At 36.5% G+C, this 15,250-nt stretch overlaps 1 protein-coding gene across 6 annotated transcripts in view; it reads right to left on the bottom strand.

Moving 5' to 3' along the window:
- ARID2 (AT-rich interaction domain 2) overlaps positions 1-15,250 on the bottom strand; it is a 178,707-nt gene that overhangs the window by 32,983 nt on the left and 130,474 nt on the right. For all 6 annotated transcript variants that reach the window (XR_006219909.1, XR_006219908.1, XR_006219907.1 and 3 more), the window contains one exon: positions 14,770-14,918. Coding sequence is in view for 1 of the 6 variants with exons in the window: in XM_042992142.1 (XP_042848076.1) it covers positions 14,770-14,918 (149 nt within the window). In the remaining 5 variants the exon portion in view is untranslated. The remainder of the gene's footprint in view (positions 1-14,769; positions 14,919-15,250) is intronic.

The raw sequence follows: 15,250 nt of genomic DNA, 5'->3' as shown, positions 1-15,250 counted from the left end.
CCTTGGATCTTGGCCAGAAGTAGCGACTATTTCCAAGGTTAATTCCTTCACCTATATATTGGAATCTGTTATATTCCTTCATAAACTACCTCCTCTTTTGCATCTTCTATCTTTTCCTTTCTACTGAACCCTACACCTTTCTAAAAAAAGTTTATTTATTTTGAGAGAGAGCGCACGCACGTGAGTGGGGAAGGGGCAGAGAGAGACAGCTTAGTGTGGAGCCCCATGCAGGGCTCTATCTCACAACAGGAAGATCACGACCTGAGCCACTATCAAGAGTCGGACGCTTAACCAACTAGGCCATCCAGGTGCCCCATTAACCCTATACTTAAGTGTAACAATATATATGCTATTCCAACTAAAACAACAGAAACATTTTCCCTTTGACCTCATTACTTTCACAAAAGATAGGAACTCAATTTACAGTATCTGGCAAAGCAATGCTCAATTTAATTAATATTTAACACATTTATTACTGTAACTACATCTGACAATTTTTTTCCCCGTCACTGGCCATTTTTCAAAGATACATATTATTTTCAATTACATCATCAATACAATATATAATGGCTAGTTCCCTGCTTTACATAAATAACTGCAGTTGAAGCTCAGGATTCATTTTTATTCCTTCATTTAAACCCCCTTCACCAAATTCCTTTTTCTTTTAGCTGTTTGTTTCAACTGAACAAATTTTGCATAAGGCACTTAGTAGGTCCAAGTTTCCTGATTCCAGCTACCCTAAGCAGCAGCTTCAGGCTAAAACACTTGCAGTCAGGCTCTGTGCTGGCAGCTCAGAGCCTGGAACCTGCTTCAGATTCTGTCTGCCTCTCTCTCTCTCAAAAATAAATGAATCATTAAAAAAAAAAAAAAAGGCTAAAACACTTTTCACCTGAAAATAAAGCCAACCATTACTTTATTGGTGTTATTTATACAATGATTATTACTATCACATTTCCTAGCATTAATCAACTTCTTAGGCATCATAAACACATAAGTAAATGAAATAAATAAAGCATATTTTTTCTACTACCTTAAAGATTTTATTATTTAAAAGCCTACAATCTTTTCAGGTTATATATATTAATTATACATAATACACATGATTTTAATAATTTACCATATTTAAAAGAACAATTTAGAAACAAACAACAGAGCTAAGATTGTTTCCTTTGTTTTTAAAACATAAATAAAAGGGCTGAAAATAGCACTTTAGTTCAGATATTTTCATTTAAAGTTTTCTTCGTTGCTCAAGTTCTTGGCAGGCTGTTTTTAATGACCAAAAAGGATTCCATGTCCCTCTTAATAGCCCTCCGGCTGGAAAAACATTTAACTTGACTTGAAACATATGGGATATGTATATTTTTAATAGGAAAATTCTAGTTTAAAAGTAAGATGTGCATTTAAATGTTAATAAATGCACATAAATGATAGTACTATACATCAAAAAATCTACACTGCAAGAACAGTTTTTAAAAAAGTTATATTGTTAATTATAAAACAATTAACTTTTACTTCAACCTTTGACATCAGTTATACACAGATAATACTCTATGGCCAAAGAAATACCAAAGGTATACATTATTTTATATTCAAATGAGACTTGGTAACAAGCTGCTAAAATTTGGGGAAAAAAACCCAAACCAACAATGATGCTTGGGAGACTTACCAATTTTATTATATATCCAGTTGTAAAAGTTCAAAATGGAAAAACAAAAAAAGACAACTAACTTTATTATTAAAAGAATTTAATTTATTGCCTTAATAGAGGACTAAAAATTACAAGTGCAAACTGGACAGCCCCAAGCCAGCATGGGTGTTCTTGGAAAATTTCTAAATGCCTGGTCGCTACAGCACCCTCCACCTCTGCCACAGCCAGTCCAGATTCAAAGCCACAGGTGAGAACAACTGACTGATTGGCCTAAATGCCAAAGGTAATGCAGAAGAAAGCAAGTATTTGGCCTTTTCCTTTCTTCCTCCCTCCCTCCCTCCCTCCCTTTCTTTCTTTTCTTTTTTCTTTTTTTAGCTTTTGTAGAGAGAGAGAGGTCCTGCCTTCTAGTAGGACTCAAATTATGGGAAATATCTCAAACATAGGAAGGAAGTTTAGATGGGAGATAACCAAAAGCAATTGTCTTTGTCCCTATCTCCTTTCCTTCTAATAATAATAATATGGACAATATTACAATATAAATATTATTAGCGGTATTAATAATAATAGAGGAAAGGACTTGTTTTTGCTCTTTGATCCTCTAGCACCAGCTCCTACTAACCTACTGGTCTGTGAAGCAGTCACATATTTTACATAGAAAAGCACAAAATACACTCTCAGGGACCTCGTTTAAATAAGGTCTTTCACTAAAATTTCAAGTAGCATGTGAAAATAGTATGGAAGAGGATATGCACAATTTAGGCATTTCAATAAATATGTTACATTTAATCAACCAAACATAAGCTTGGAGATAAAATAAAAAAATAAAAATGAAATAAAATAAAAATATAAACATAAAAATAATAAAAATGAATAAAAATAAAAATACGTGTGTATTTGCATGTTTTTAACAAGACAAATAAAGCATACAAATGAATTTGACAATGGATATTCCCCTGGACTCCTTGAAAGATATGGCAGTTTATCACTTCACACTGTTCTTGACAAAGCTACCTAGAGCATAAAGTACCTCCCTACTGAAATTGTTTGCTCATTACTTACTCTGTATTAGCTCTATTCAAAAACATTGCCTTATTTGATTTCTATGTCTCTTTGATAAAGGTAAAATTACCCCCACTTTACTGTAGAGACAGTAAGAAAATCAGTAGTTGCATGAGGCAGGGGCAGGGAGGGGAGGCAGTAAAGAGAGGTGAGCAGATTAAACAAACAAAGCATTTTCAGGGTGGTGACTATTCTGTATAATACTGTAAAGATGAATGTGTGATATTATGCACTGTCAAAATCCACACAACTGTATAGCACAAAGAGTGAATTCTAATATAAAAACTATGGATTTTAGCTAATAATAATGTATAAATATTACTCATCAATCATAACATATATAAGATGTTAACACTAGGGGAAACTGTGCAGGGAAGAGGGAATACATGGGGACTCTGCACTACCTGCATAACTTTTCTATAAACCTAAAACTGCAGTTTATTATTAGCTAAAATCCATCGGTTACGTTAAGATTCAGTCTTTGTGCTATACAGTTGTGTGGATTTTGACAATGCATTATGCCACATATTCATCATTACAGTATTATACAGAATAATTTCACCACCCTGACATAAAGCTAGATTCATACTTCACTTTATGCATGAAACTAAGTTACAGATGGATCAAAAGTTAAAAAAAATTAGGGGCACCTGGGTGGCTCAGTTGGTTGAACGTCCGACTTCGGCTCAGGTCATGATCTCACAGTTTGTGGGTTCGAGCCCCGCATCAGGCTCTGTGCTGACCGCTTGCTCAGAGCCTGGAGCCTACTTCAGATTCTGTGTCTCCTTCTCTCTCTGCCCCTCCCCCGCTCATGCTTTGTCTCACTATGTTTCTCAAAAATAAATAAATGTAAAAAAAAAAAAATTTTTTAAAAAGTTAAAAAAAAGTAAAGTACTGGAAGGGAACAAAATATGGATTATGTGACCTAAGAGTTGAGAAGATACATCTAAGCATGAAATAAAAACCATTAGTCTTTCTAGTCTGTCCACTAAAAAGTCGAGAACAATGAAAGCAATGGATACTTCCTGGAGCCTAGTCTAAATACCATTTCTCATTAAAAGACACCGGACCTCCTTGGAGAAATCTGATTCCATGTGCGGTAGGAAATGTATAAGATAAGCCTGGAACATGACATCTAAAAGAAAGCAAGGAAACCAGCAAAGACTTATATTAAGATCACAACCAAAGGAACTGGGAACCAGCTTGAAAAGCCTTTTACTGGCCAAAGATGGGACAATTTGAACATCAAGAAATAGTAAATGCAAAAGGGGTACCTGAGTGGCTCAGTCGGTTAAGTATCTGACTCTTGATTTGGGCTCAGGTCACGATCTCATAGTTTATGAGATCAAGCCCTGCATGGGGTTCCATGCTAACAGTGCAGAGCCTGCTTGGGATTCTCTCTCTTCCCTTCTCTCTCTGCCCCTCCCCTGCTCACTCTCCTCCCCTCATCTCTCTTTCTGTGAAAATAAACAAATAAACACTAAAAAAAAAAATATATATATATATATATAGTAACTGAAATGGACTAAAAACACTTCAAATGTTTTTAAATCATAAGTTCATTTATAAGAATACTAAAAACAAAAAACAAAATCCAAACCTCATGGTACACTTTTCAGGAGTGTAGGTAAACAACACAGTATTTTGAAAATTGGTAAATAAGACATAAGTAACGTATCTAGATTTTTGTCTAGGTACTTACTATTCCTCAGAGAAATCAAAGAATTGATAAGAAGGGACTCATACATTTTACAACTCTTAATGAAATAATGGATCTAGATAATGATCCTCAATGGCTATTTACATCACAAAACAAGACAACAAGATATTACATATCTCCTGATAAAAGTACAAAATGCTCTCCATAAAACTCACACCAAAATCCATCAAATATCTGGACCTAACTACCAACTACTGAGTCAGAAGTAACACGTTAGCTAAACAACACCAGTAAAATCCAGATTGTGACATTCTTAAAGGACAAAAAACTTGTGTTTATCAACAAAAACTTACAAGGAAAAAAATTAACAGAGATGAAGGGGTAACATATAGATTAAAAGATACTTCAAAGACTTCACTAAAAACAATGTTTACATCTTAGTTTCTCATTCAAATTTAAGAAAACACAAGTGGAGAAATGCAAACACAGACTGGATATTTGAAGAACTCATAATATCGAAGGGATTAATGTTATTTTTCTGCAGGAGTGTAGATTATTTATAAAAAGTAGGATCCTCATTTTTTAGGAGATAAATTCAGATTAAAAAAGCAATTATTGAAATGTGGTGTTGAAGAGTGGCTGATGAAAAGAGTCTATATTATATGAAGTAAAGAAGAATTAGAAATACAAAATGACCATGTAAAATATGGTTGTACCACAGAACTACAAACAGGTTAAATGTATACCTAAAGTCATTTTTAATTCCATGAAAGAAAAAGAACACATGATCAGTGATTTCAAATTTATATATGGAGCACTTCACAATAATGTATCAGTGAAAGAAAAAATTTTAAGTAAAATCTGATGGAAACAAAGATTCTTTGTTAAACTTTTGGTATGTTATAAAAGAAATTAGAATACAGACACTTAGTGGACAATGGCAATGACACGTATTTTTGCACTTGGTATTAAAACTAAATCTGAGAGGAGAAGGAGTTAAGACGGTGCGATAATAAGGGGACTCTGGGCTTGTCTCTTCCCTCGAACACAGCTAGATCAACATCAAATCATTTTGAAAAATTAGGAAATTGATCTGAAGATTAAGAGAACAGTCTGCATAATTTGAGGGAGAGAACGTGGTAGGTACAGAGCACAGAGAGGTGAAATGGTGAAGAGACGTGGTACAGCAGAAGGGAGGAAGCCCTTTTTGCAGGGAGGAGAAACAGGGGAGAGAGAGCAGTGCACTGGGTTTGCGCAAGAAAAGCACTGCCCCTGAAAGCAGCTACAAAGAATGAAAACAAGTGTACGGGACTGCACAAGAAAACTGTTTCACAAAACCACACTGCCGGTTTTTATGAACAGCGAGGTACATAGTCTGAAGCTTCAGAGGTCAGCACCTGGCAGTGCTCTGGTGAGGAAAAGTGGCAGAGCCCCAGCAGCGGGCGGGCAGCACAGTCTGAGGATCCCCCGGGTCGCATGCGGATAAGTTGTTCCCCTGCTTGGGGTGCACTTGGTAGAGGCGATACAGCCCTCTACCTCCACAGGGGCCCTATACTCCGACAGGGGCCACAGACCTGCCCTGTTCACCAGTATAGGAAGAAAGACACTGGTTGAGGGCAGCAAAAACTGGTGCCAGCATTGTGTTGGGATTTATCATAAACTCTGAGCTGCTGCTGCTGCTGCTGCTGCTGCTGCTGCTGCTGCTGCTGCGTGGTCAGGTGAATGTTTTCTGGGGCACCCAGATAGCAGCCACAATGTGGTTGAGACCCTCCCACAGATCACAGTGGGTCCCAGCTGTAGGGGTCTCTGAAGTGTGGGGTTTTGAAACACAGCAGCTCCTGAGATAAAACCCAGGAGGGTGGTGCCACCTGGCAGGCCACCTTCAGCTCTGACAGACTGAAGGTGGGGAGCTGAGAGGAGCTGGGAACAATGGAGGAGTGACTGATCACACATCTGTGAGGGCTTGAACTTCCCACTGGAGGGGCTAGAGAAATGGGTGAAGCCATTTTTACCATTAGCCCATTAGAAACGTTTGAACTCAGGGAGCTAAACAGCACCACCAAGTGGCAAAGAGAGCTGTACAAGCACGAAGTCCCACCCACTGTGCCCTCCAGGCACATTTCCACTAGGGCAAGTTCACTTGAGAATGAGAGCAGAAATCCTTCCCTGTGAAGACCAGCACAAATCCCTTCTGTACTCTTAAGTCTACTGATCAGACTGCTGCAAGTTTCAGCTTGAGGGAAAACTGGATCCAGCTTCATTTGGGTTTTTTTGTTTGTTTTTGCCCTTGGATACACAAAGAGCAAAGTTTTTATTTTTTTTTAACTTTTAATTTTTTTATCTTTTTCTCTCCTTTTTTCTTTCTTTGATCAAGCTCCCATTAACAAGCAGACCAAAACACACATAGGATCTAGCTTCCTTTATTTGATTTTTTTAAAAACTTTTAATTTTAATTTTATTATTATTTTTGTTTTCGTCCAAAATGACAAGATGGAGGAATTCACCCCCAAAGAAAGAACAGGAAGAAATGATGGCCAAATCAATACAGATGTAAGTAAGATGTTTGAACTATGTTGTTAAAACAACAATTATAAGGATTCTAGCTGGGCTTGAAAAAAAGCATAGAAAACACTAGAGAATCCCTTACTGCAGACATAAAAGAGCTAAAATCTACTCAGGCCAAATTTTAAATTGCTACAACCGAGATGCAAACCTGAATGGATGCCACAACTGTGAGGATGGACAAAGCAGAGGAACAAATCAGTGATATAAATATAGATAAAATTATGGAAAATAATTAAGCTGAAAAGAAGAGCAAAACACAGGTAATGAATCATAAAGGCTGACTTACAGAACTCAGTGGCTTCTGAAAACAGAACTAACATTCATAACATAGGAGTCCCAGAAGGGGAAGAGAGGGAAAAAGGGGCAAAAGGTTTAGTCAAACAAATTATAGCTCTGAAAACTTCCTGAATCTGAGGAAGGACAGAGACATCAAAATCCAAGAAGTACAGAGAACTCCCATTAAATTAACCAAAAGCCAGCCATCACCAAGGCATATCACAGTCAAACTCACAAATTATATGAACAAGGAAAGAAACCTGAGAGCAGCAAGGGATAAAAAAAAAATCCTTAAACCTACAACAGATGACAGATCACATTTGCAGCAGATATGTCCACAGAAACTTGGCAGGCCAGAAAGGACTGGCAGGATATATTCAATATGCTGAATGGGAAAAATATGCAGCTAAGAATACTCTATACAGCAAAGCTGTCATTCAGAATAGAAGGAGAGATAAAGACCTTCCCAGACAAATAAAAACTAAAGGAGTTCTGACCACTAAACCAACACTGCAAGAAATATTAAGGGGGACTCTGAGTTGATGGGGGTGGGGAAGACCAAAAGTGACAAAGACTAGAAAGGATCAGAGAACATCACCAGAAACACCAACTGTACAGGTAACACAATGGCACTGACCTCTTGTCTTTCAATAATCACTCTGAATGTAAATGGACTAAATACTCCAATCAAAAAACATAGAGTATCAGAATGGATAAAAAAAAAAAAAAAAAAAAACCAAGATCCGTCTATATGCTGTCTACATAAGACTCATTTTAGACATAAAGATACCTGCAGATTAAAAATAAGGGGATGGAGAACCACTTATCATGGTAATGGATGCCAAAAGCCAGAATAGTCACGCTTCTATCAGACAAACTAGATTTTATTTTATTTATTAAAAAAAAATTTTTTTTTAACATTTATTCATTTTTAAGAGTGAGAGAGACAGAGCATGAGCGGGGGAGGGCCAGAGAGAGAGGGAGACACAGAATCAGAAGCAGGCTCCAGGCTGCAAGCTATCAGCACAGGGCCCGATGCAGGGCTTGAACTCACGGACTGTGAGATCATGACCCGAGCCAAAGTCGGACGCTCAACCGACTGAGCCACCCAGGCGCCCCTATTTTTAAACTTTTTAATGATTATTTTTGAGAGACTGAGAGACAAACTGTGAGCAGGGGAGGGACAGAGAGAGAGGGAGACAGAGAATCCAAAGCAGTCTCCAGGTTCTGAGCCTGATTCAGGGCTAGAACCCACAAACCAGGAGATCATGACCTGAGGTGAAGTTGGATGCTTAACTGACTGAGCCACCCAGGCACCCTGGGACAAACTACATTTTAAAACAAAGACTGTACCAAGAGATGAAGAGGGGGATTATATCATAATTAAGGAATCTAACCACCAAGAAGATCTAACAACTGTAAATATTTATGCCCCCAACATGGCAGCACCCAAATATATAAATCAATTAATAACAAACATAAAGAAACTCACTGACAATTATACAGTAATAGTAGGGGACTTTAACACCCCATTTACAACAATGCACAAATCACCTAAGCAGAAAATCAACAAGGAAACAATGGCTCTGAATGACACAGTGGATGGCACGGACTTAACAGAACTTTCCATCCTAAAGCAGCAGAATACACATTCTTCTCAAGTGCACATGGAACATTCTCCAAAACAGATCACACACTGGGTCACCAATCAGCCCTCAAGAAGTACAAAAAGACTGAGATCATATCATACATATTTTCAGACCACAGTGCTATGAAGGTTGAAGTCAACCCCAAGAAAACATTTGGAAAGACCACAAATACTTGGGGGCTAAAGAACATCTTACTAAAAGAATGAATGGGTTAACCAGGAAATTAACGAGGAAATAAAAAAGTACATAGAAGCAAATGAAAATGAAAACATGACAGTCCAAAACCTTTGGGATATAGCAAAGGCAGTCTCAAGAGGGAAGTATATTGCAATACGGGTCCATCTCAAGGAGCAAGAAAGGTCTCATATACACACCCTAACCTTATACCTAAAGGAGCTAGAAAAGCAAATAAAGCTTAATGCCAGCAGAAGAAGGGAAATAATAAAGACTAAAGCAGAAATAAACAATACAGAAACAAACAAACAAAAAAAACCCAGTAAAACAGATCAAGGAAACTAAGAGCTGGTTCTTTGAAAGAATAAAATTGGTAAGTCCCAAGCCAGACTTATCAAAAAGAAAAGACAAAGTACCCAAATAAATAAAATCATGAATGAAGGGAAGAGATCACAACCACCACAACTGAAATACAAATAATTATAAGAAATATTATGAAAAATTATATGTCAACAAACTGGGAAACCTGGAAGAAATGGATAAATTCCTAGAAACATACTAACTACCAAAACTGAAACAGGAAAAAACAGAAAATTTGAACAGACCAATAACCAGCAAAGAAATTGAAACAGTAATCAAAAACTCTCCCAACAAACAAAAGTCCAGGGCCAGATGGTTTCACAGGGGTATTCTACCAGACATTTATAAAGAAGAGTTAAAATCTATTCTTCTAAAACTGTTCCAAAAAATAGAAACAGAAAGGAAAACTTCCAAATTCATTCTATGAGGCCAGCACTACCTTGATTCCAGAACCAGACAAAGACCCCAGTAAAAAGGAGATTTACAGGCCAATATCCCTGTACATGGATGCAATGAACATGGATGCAAAATCTCAACAAGATACTAGCAAATTGAATCCAACAGTACATTAAAAGAATTATTCACCATGATCAAGTGGGGTTTATTCCTGGGATGCAGGGCTGGTTCAATATCCATAAATCTATCAGTGTGATACACCACGTTAATTAAAGAAAGGATAAGAACCATATGATTCTCTCAATAGATGCAGAAAAACCATTTGACAAAATACAGCATCCATTCTTGATAAAAATCCTCAACAAAGTAGGGATAGAAGGAATATACCTCAACATCATAAAAGCCATGTATGAAAGATCCACAGCTAGAGCCTATCATTCTCAATGGGGAAAAACAGAGCTTTTCCCCTAAGGTGAGGAACATGACAGTGATGTCCATTCTCGCCACTGTTGTTCAACATAGTAGTGGAAGTCCTAGCTTCAGCAATCAAACAACAAAAAGAAATAAAAGGCATCCATATTGGCAAGGAAGAAGTCAAACTTTCACTATTTGCAGACGACATGATACTCTTTGTAGAAAACCCAAAAGACTCCACCAAAAAAATTACTAGAACCAATACATGAATTCAGCAAAGTCACAGGATATCAAATCCACATACAGAAATCTGTTGCATTTCTATACACCAATAATGAAGCAGCAGAAAGAGAAATCAAGGAATCGATCCCATTTACAACTGCACCAGAAACCATAAGATACCTAGGAATAAACTTAACCAAAGAGGTAAAAGATCTGTACTCTGAAACCTAGAGAACACTTATGAAAGAAGCTGGGTAAGACACAAAATGGAAAAATATTCCATGATCATGGAAAGGAAGAACAAATATTGTTAAAATGTGGATGCTACCCAAAACAATCTACATATTCAATACAATCCCTATCAAAATAACACCAGCATTTTTCACAAAGCTAGAACAATTCTAAAATTTGTATGGAACCAGAAAGACCCCAAACAGCCAAAGCAACCTTGAAAAAGAAAAGCAGAAGTGGAGGCATCACGATTTCTGGATTTCAAGCTATATTATAAAGCTGTAGTCATTAAGACAGCATGGTAATGGTACAAAAACAGACAAACAGATCAATGGAGCAGAAAAGAAAATCCAGAAATGGACCCACAACTATACAGTCAACTAATCTTTGACAAAGCAGGAAAGAATATCCAGTGGAAAAAAATACAGTCTCTTCAATGAATGGTTTTGGGAAAATTGGACAGCAACATGTAGAAGAATAAAACTGGACTTTTTTTTTTTATTAAAAAAAAATTTTTTTTAATGTTTATTTATTTTTGAGACAGAGAGAGACAGAGCATGAACAGGGGGGAGGGTCAGAGAGAGAGGGAGACACAGAATCTGAAACAGGCTCCAGGCTCTGAGCTGTCAGCACAGACAGAGCCCGACGTGGGGCTCGAACTCATGGATCGCGAGATCATGACCTGAGCCGAAGTTGGACACTTAACCGACTGAGCCACCCAGGCGCCCCAAACTGGACCACTTTCTTACACCATATATAAAAATAAATTCAAATGGGTGAAAGACCTAAATGTGAGACAGGAAACCATCAAAATCCTACAGGGGAACATAGGCAGCAATCTCTTTGACCCTGGCCATAGCAACTTCTTACTGAGCACGTCGCCAGAAGGAAAGGAAACAAAAGCAAAAATAAACTACTGGGACTTCTTCAAAATGAAAAGCTTCTGTACAGCAAAGGAAATAATCAACAAAACTAAAAGGCAGACCATGGAATGGGAAAAGATATTTGCAAATGACATATCAGATAAAGGGTTAGTATCCAAAATCTATATAAAACTTATCAAACTCAACACCCAAAAAACAAATAATCCAGTGAAGAAATGGGCAGAAGACATGAATAGACACTTTTTCAAAGAAGACATCTAGATGACCAACAGACACATGAAAAGATACTCAACATCACTCATCATCAGGAAGATACAAATCAAAACCACAATGAGATATCACCTCACACCTGTCAGAGTGGCTAAAATAAAGAACACAAAAAACAACAGAAATTGGCAGAGGCAGAGAAAGGGGAACCTTCTCGCACTGTGGGGAGAATGAAAACTGGCGCAGCCACTCTGAAGAATAGCATGGAGGTTCCTCAAAAAATTAAAAATAGGGGCACTTGGGTGGCTCAGTCGGTTAATTGTCCAACTTTGGCTCAGATCATGATCTCATGGTTTGTGAGCTTGAGCCCTGCATCAGGCTCTCCGCTGTCAGCGCGAGCCTGCTTCAGATCCTCTGTCCCTCTCTCTCTCTGGCCCTCCTCTGCTATCTCTCTCTCTCTCTCTCTCTCTCTCTCTCATAAATAAATAAACATTAAAAAAGTTTAAAAAAAACAGAACTACCAAATGATCCAGCAACTGTACTACTAGGTATTTATCCAAAGGTTACAAAAATACAGATTCAAAGCGGTACACACACCTCAATGTTTACAGCAATATTATCAACAATAGTCAAACTATGGAGAGAGCTCAAATGTCCATTGACTGATGAATGGCTAAAGAAGACGTAGTATATACATACAATGAAATATTACTCAGCCATCAAAAAGAATGAAATCTTGCTATTTGCAATGATGTGGGTGGAACTAGAATGTATTATATACAAAGCGAAATAAGGCAAATCCCATATGATTTCACTCATACATAGATTTTAAGAAACAAAACAGATGAACATATGGGAAGGGGGAAAAAGAAGAGGAGAGACAGAAAAAAACCACAAGAGACTCTTAACAGAGAATAAACTGAGGGTTGATGGAGGGATGTGGGTGGGAGATAGGCTAGATGGGTGATGGGTACTAAGGAGAGCACCTGTTATGATGAGCCCTGGGTGTTGTATATAAGTGATCAATCACTGAATTCTACTCTGGAAACCAATACTGCACTGTATGTTAACTAACTAGAATTTATATAAAAAATTGGAAAAACAAAAAAGAAAGAAAACTAAAGAAAAGATTTTAAAAAAACAACAAAAACCCTAAATCTGAATAACAAATGTCATTACTGTCTTCATGCCCTAATGCCTTTGCTATCCTAAGCTTCTCATAGGTCCCTGGGCATACAAACTCCTACACATTCTTCAAGACCCAATTCAAAAGTAATGTCTGTAGTGAAACTTTCGTTAACCATCCCAGCATTACATGAACTGTTTGCTATGCAGCCAGTAACACTATGAAACCATCTTTTTACAGCTCTTTACATCTTTATACCGTAAATTTGTTTTTTGGATGTGCTTCTTTAAAGGCTGAAAATAATCTTTTTTATTTCTAACTCCTAGCACATACAGTCTCCTACAGGGTACTCAATAAATATTTGCAGAATCAAATGGAATCAGGATTGCAGCATCTAAAAATGGCTTTAACAAATGACTAGCTTTAAGAAGCCTTGTTGAGTCTTATTCAAAAAAGATTTCCAAAGAGGAGGCACATATCAAATTTTGTAACACTGATCCTACTAGCAGATGGGAAACTGTGCTATGCATTTAGGTTCATTAACCTTTTCAGCACTTTTTCTTCTTGAAATACTATAAGTGCTTCATCAGAAACAGCTATTCTCAAACTTTTTAGTCAACAAACAGGATTAGCTGACTACCTACTCTACCAGCTACCATTTGCCTGTTAAGACAAAAACGAAATCTAAAAAAAAGTAAAGAATACAACTGACAGTGGTGAAGAAAGTTTCAAATTAACTTACTACATAAAACAAGATGGTCAACTTAAATTAATCAAAGAAATAATCAGAGACAAACTAAAGCACTGACTTTTAAGCAACATTTTGACAAACAGATTTTACACTATAATCTAGTACACACATGCCTATATTAAATACAATAATTACCTTTACCGACATGATGGAATCTGATACATCTAATTTTCTTTTCATTGGAAAAACAAACAATCAATCAAAAACCTACCAGTAGAGACCTGCCAAAATGATTTCATGACACTACTACTGGGTTGAGATTTAAAGTTTGATAAACACTGTCCAAAGAAATTGTGTATGCTATTAATAATCCATACGCTACAGCAATAGCTATAATCCCATATCAAATACGTATATGAAGTCTACAGCAAAGTACAATGTCTGTAGTATATCATAAAAATTATGAATAGCAAATATAATTTTAAAAATAATGTGGTAATTTCTATCAGTAGTTAGAAAAAGTGAAATGGAATCTTTGATATCTAAAACATGAAAAAAATATTATGTCTATATAAAGACAAGTGCCTTAGTCCTAGACCTCTAAAAAAGTGACAAAGCAAAGGGTCTTAGCTGAGCACTGTTAAAAGAATGATTTTATTTTAATCATTATTCTTAAGTATTTCTTCAAGTGGAAGAAAGCCCTGTCTTGAGAAGTTCAGTTCTACTCATTGTTGATCTTAGTTATTAAATTGTGAGATATGGTTTTAAAAATAATTCTCATTGAGTGTCCAACCCAAACTCAAATTTAAGACAAGTCACTCTTCCTAACCAATTATTACCTTTAAGTTGCTATAATAAAGAAATTCTACAGCCACCATCACCTTTAAGTCACGTTACAGAAACCTCTTTTCATAGCCAAATAAGAAATCAACGCTTAGCTGATTTTGTTTTTTAAAAACTAGTATCAAAACACATTCCCCAATAGCCTACCATTAGGCAATGATGCTCTACCTATAATTTATATAAATTTCTTAGTTTAGGTGCTACCACATCTCCATAAACATCCCTCTTAACAGAAAATATTTTTGCTAAAACACTTCAGCGGCTTCAAAAGAAAATTTTCATGAAATGAAATGACAGAAATATAAATATAAAAGCATTCCAGAACAAAGAGCATTTATGTATATCAAATAAAATTGCCATTTACTTTTTACAAGACTGCCACAGACACATGAAGTTGTGTCCAGGTTTTCTCACTGGATCCCCTTGTTGACTAGATGCACTGAATGGAGAAGGCTGAGAAGTGCTGGGCTGGTTCTGCACCTGCGCAGCTGGTGAAGGCGTCATAGGAGTGTTCTGTGAAAAACACAACCACACGGTTTGTGAGATGACACTGAGAAATATTCACATTTTATACCACAGGTTTAAAATGAGGATTATAATGATGAGTGTATGATTATATTGATAGTTACAACTTCTAAAATAAAATTTACATTTGTAGTTTTCATAATTATTTTTTTTAAAAAATTCTTTAAAAAGATAACTACGGTTATGAAAATAATTAGGAAGTAAGATTCTTTTATTTCCTATGAACCACAAAGGCAAGATCATATTGTTGTTGTTACAGGATATACATTATTTTGAATTAAGAATTTTTTATTAATAAAATTAGGCAGAAACACAATTAT

The sequence above is a fragment of the Panthera tigris genome, chromosome B4 (genome assembly GCF_018350195.1).
Source record: "Panthera tigris isolate Pti1 chromosome B4, P.tigris_Pti1_mat1.1, whole genome shotgun sequence".
Lineage (NCBI taxonomy): Eukaryota > Metazoa > Chordata > Mammalia > Carnivora > Felidae > Panthera > Panthera tigris.
This window is presented reverse-complemented; position numbering and strand designations above follow the sequence as displayed.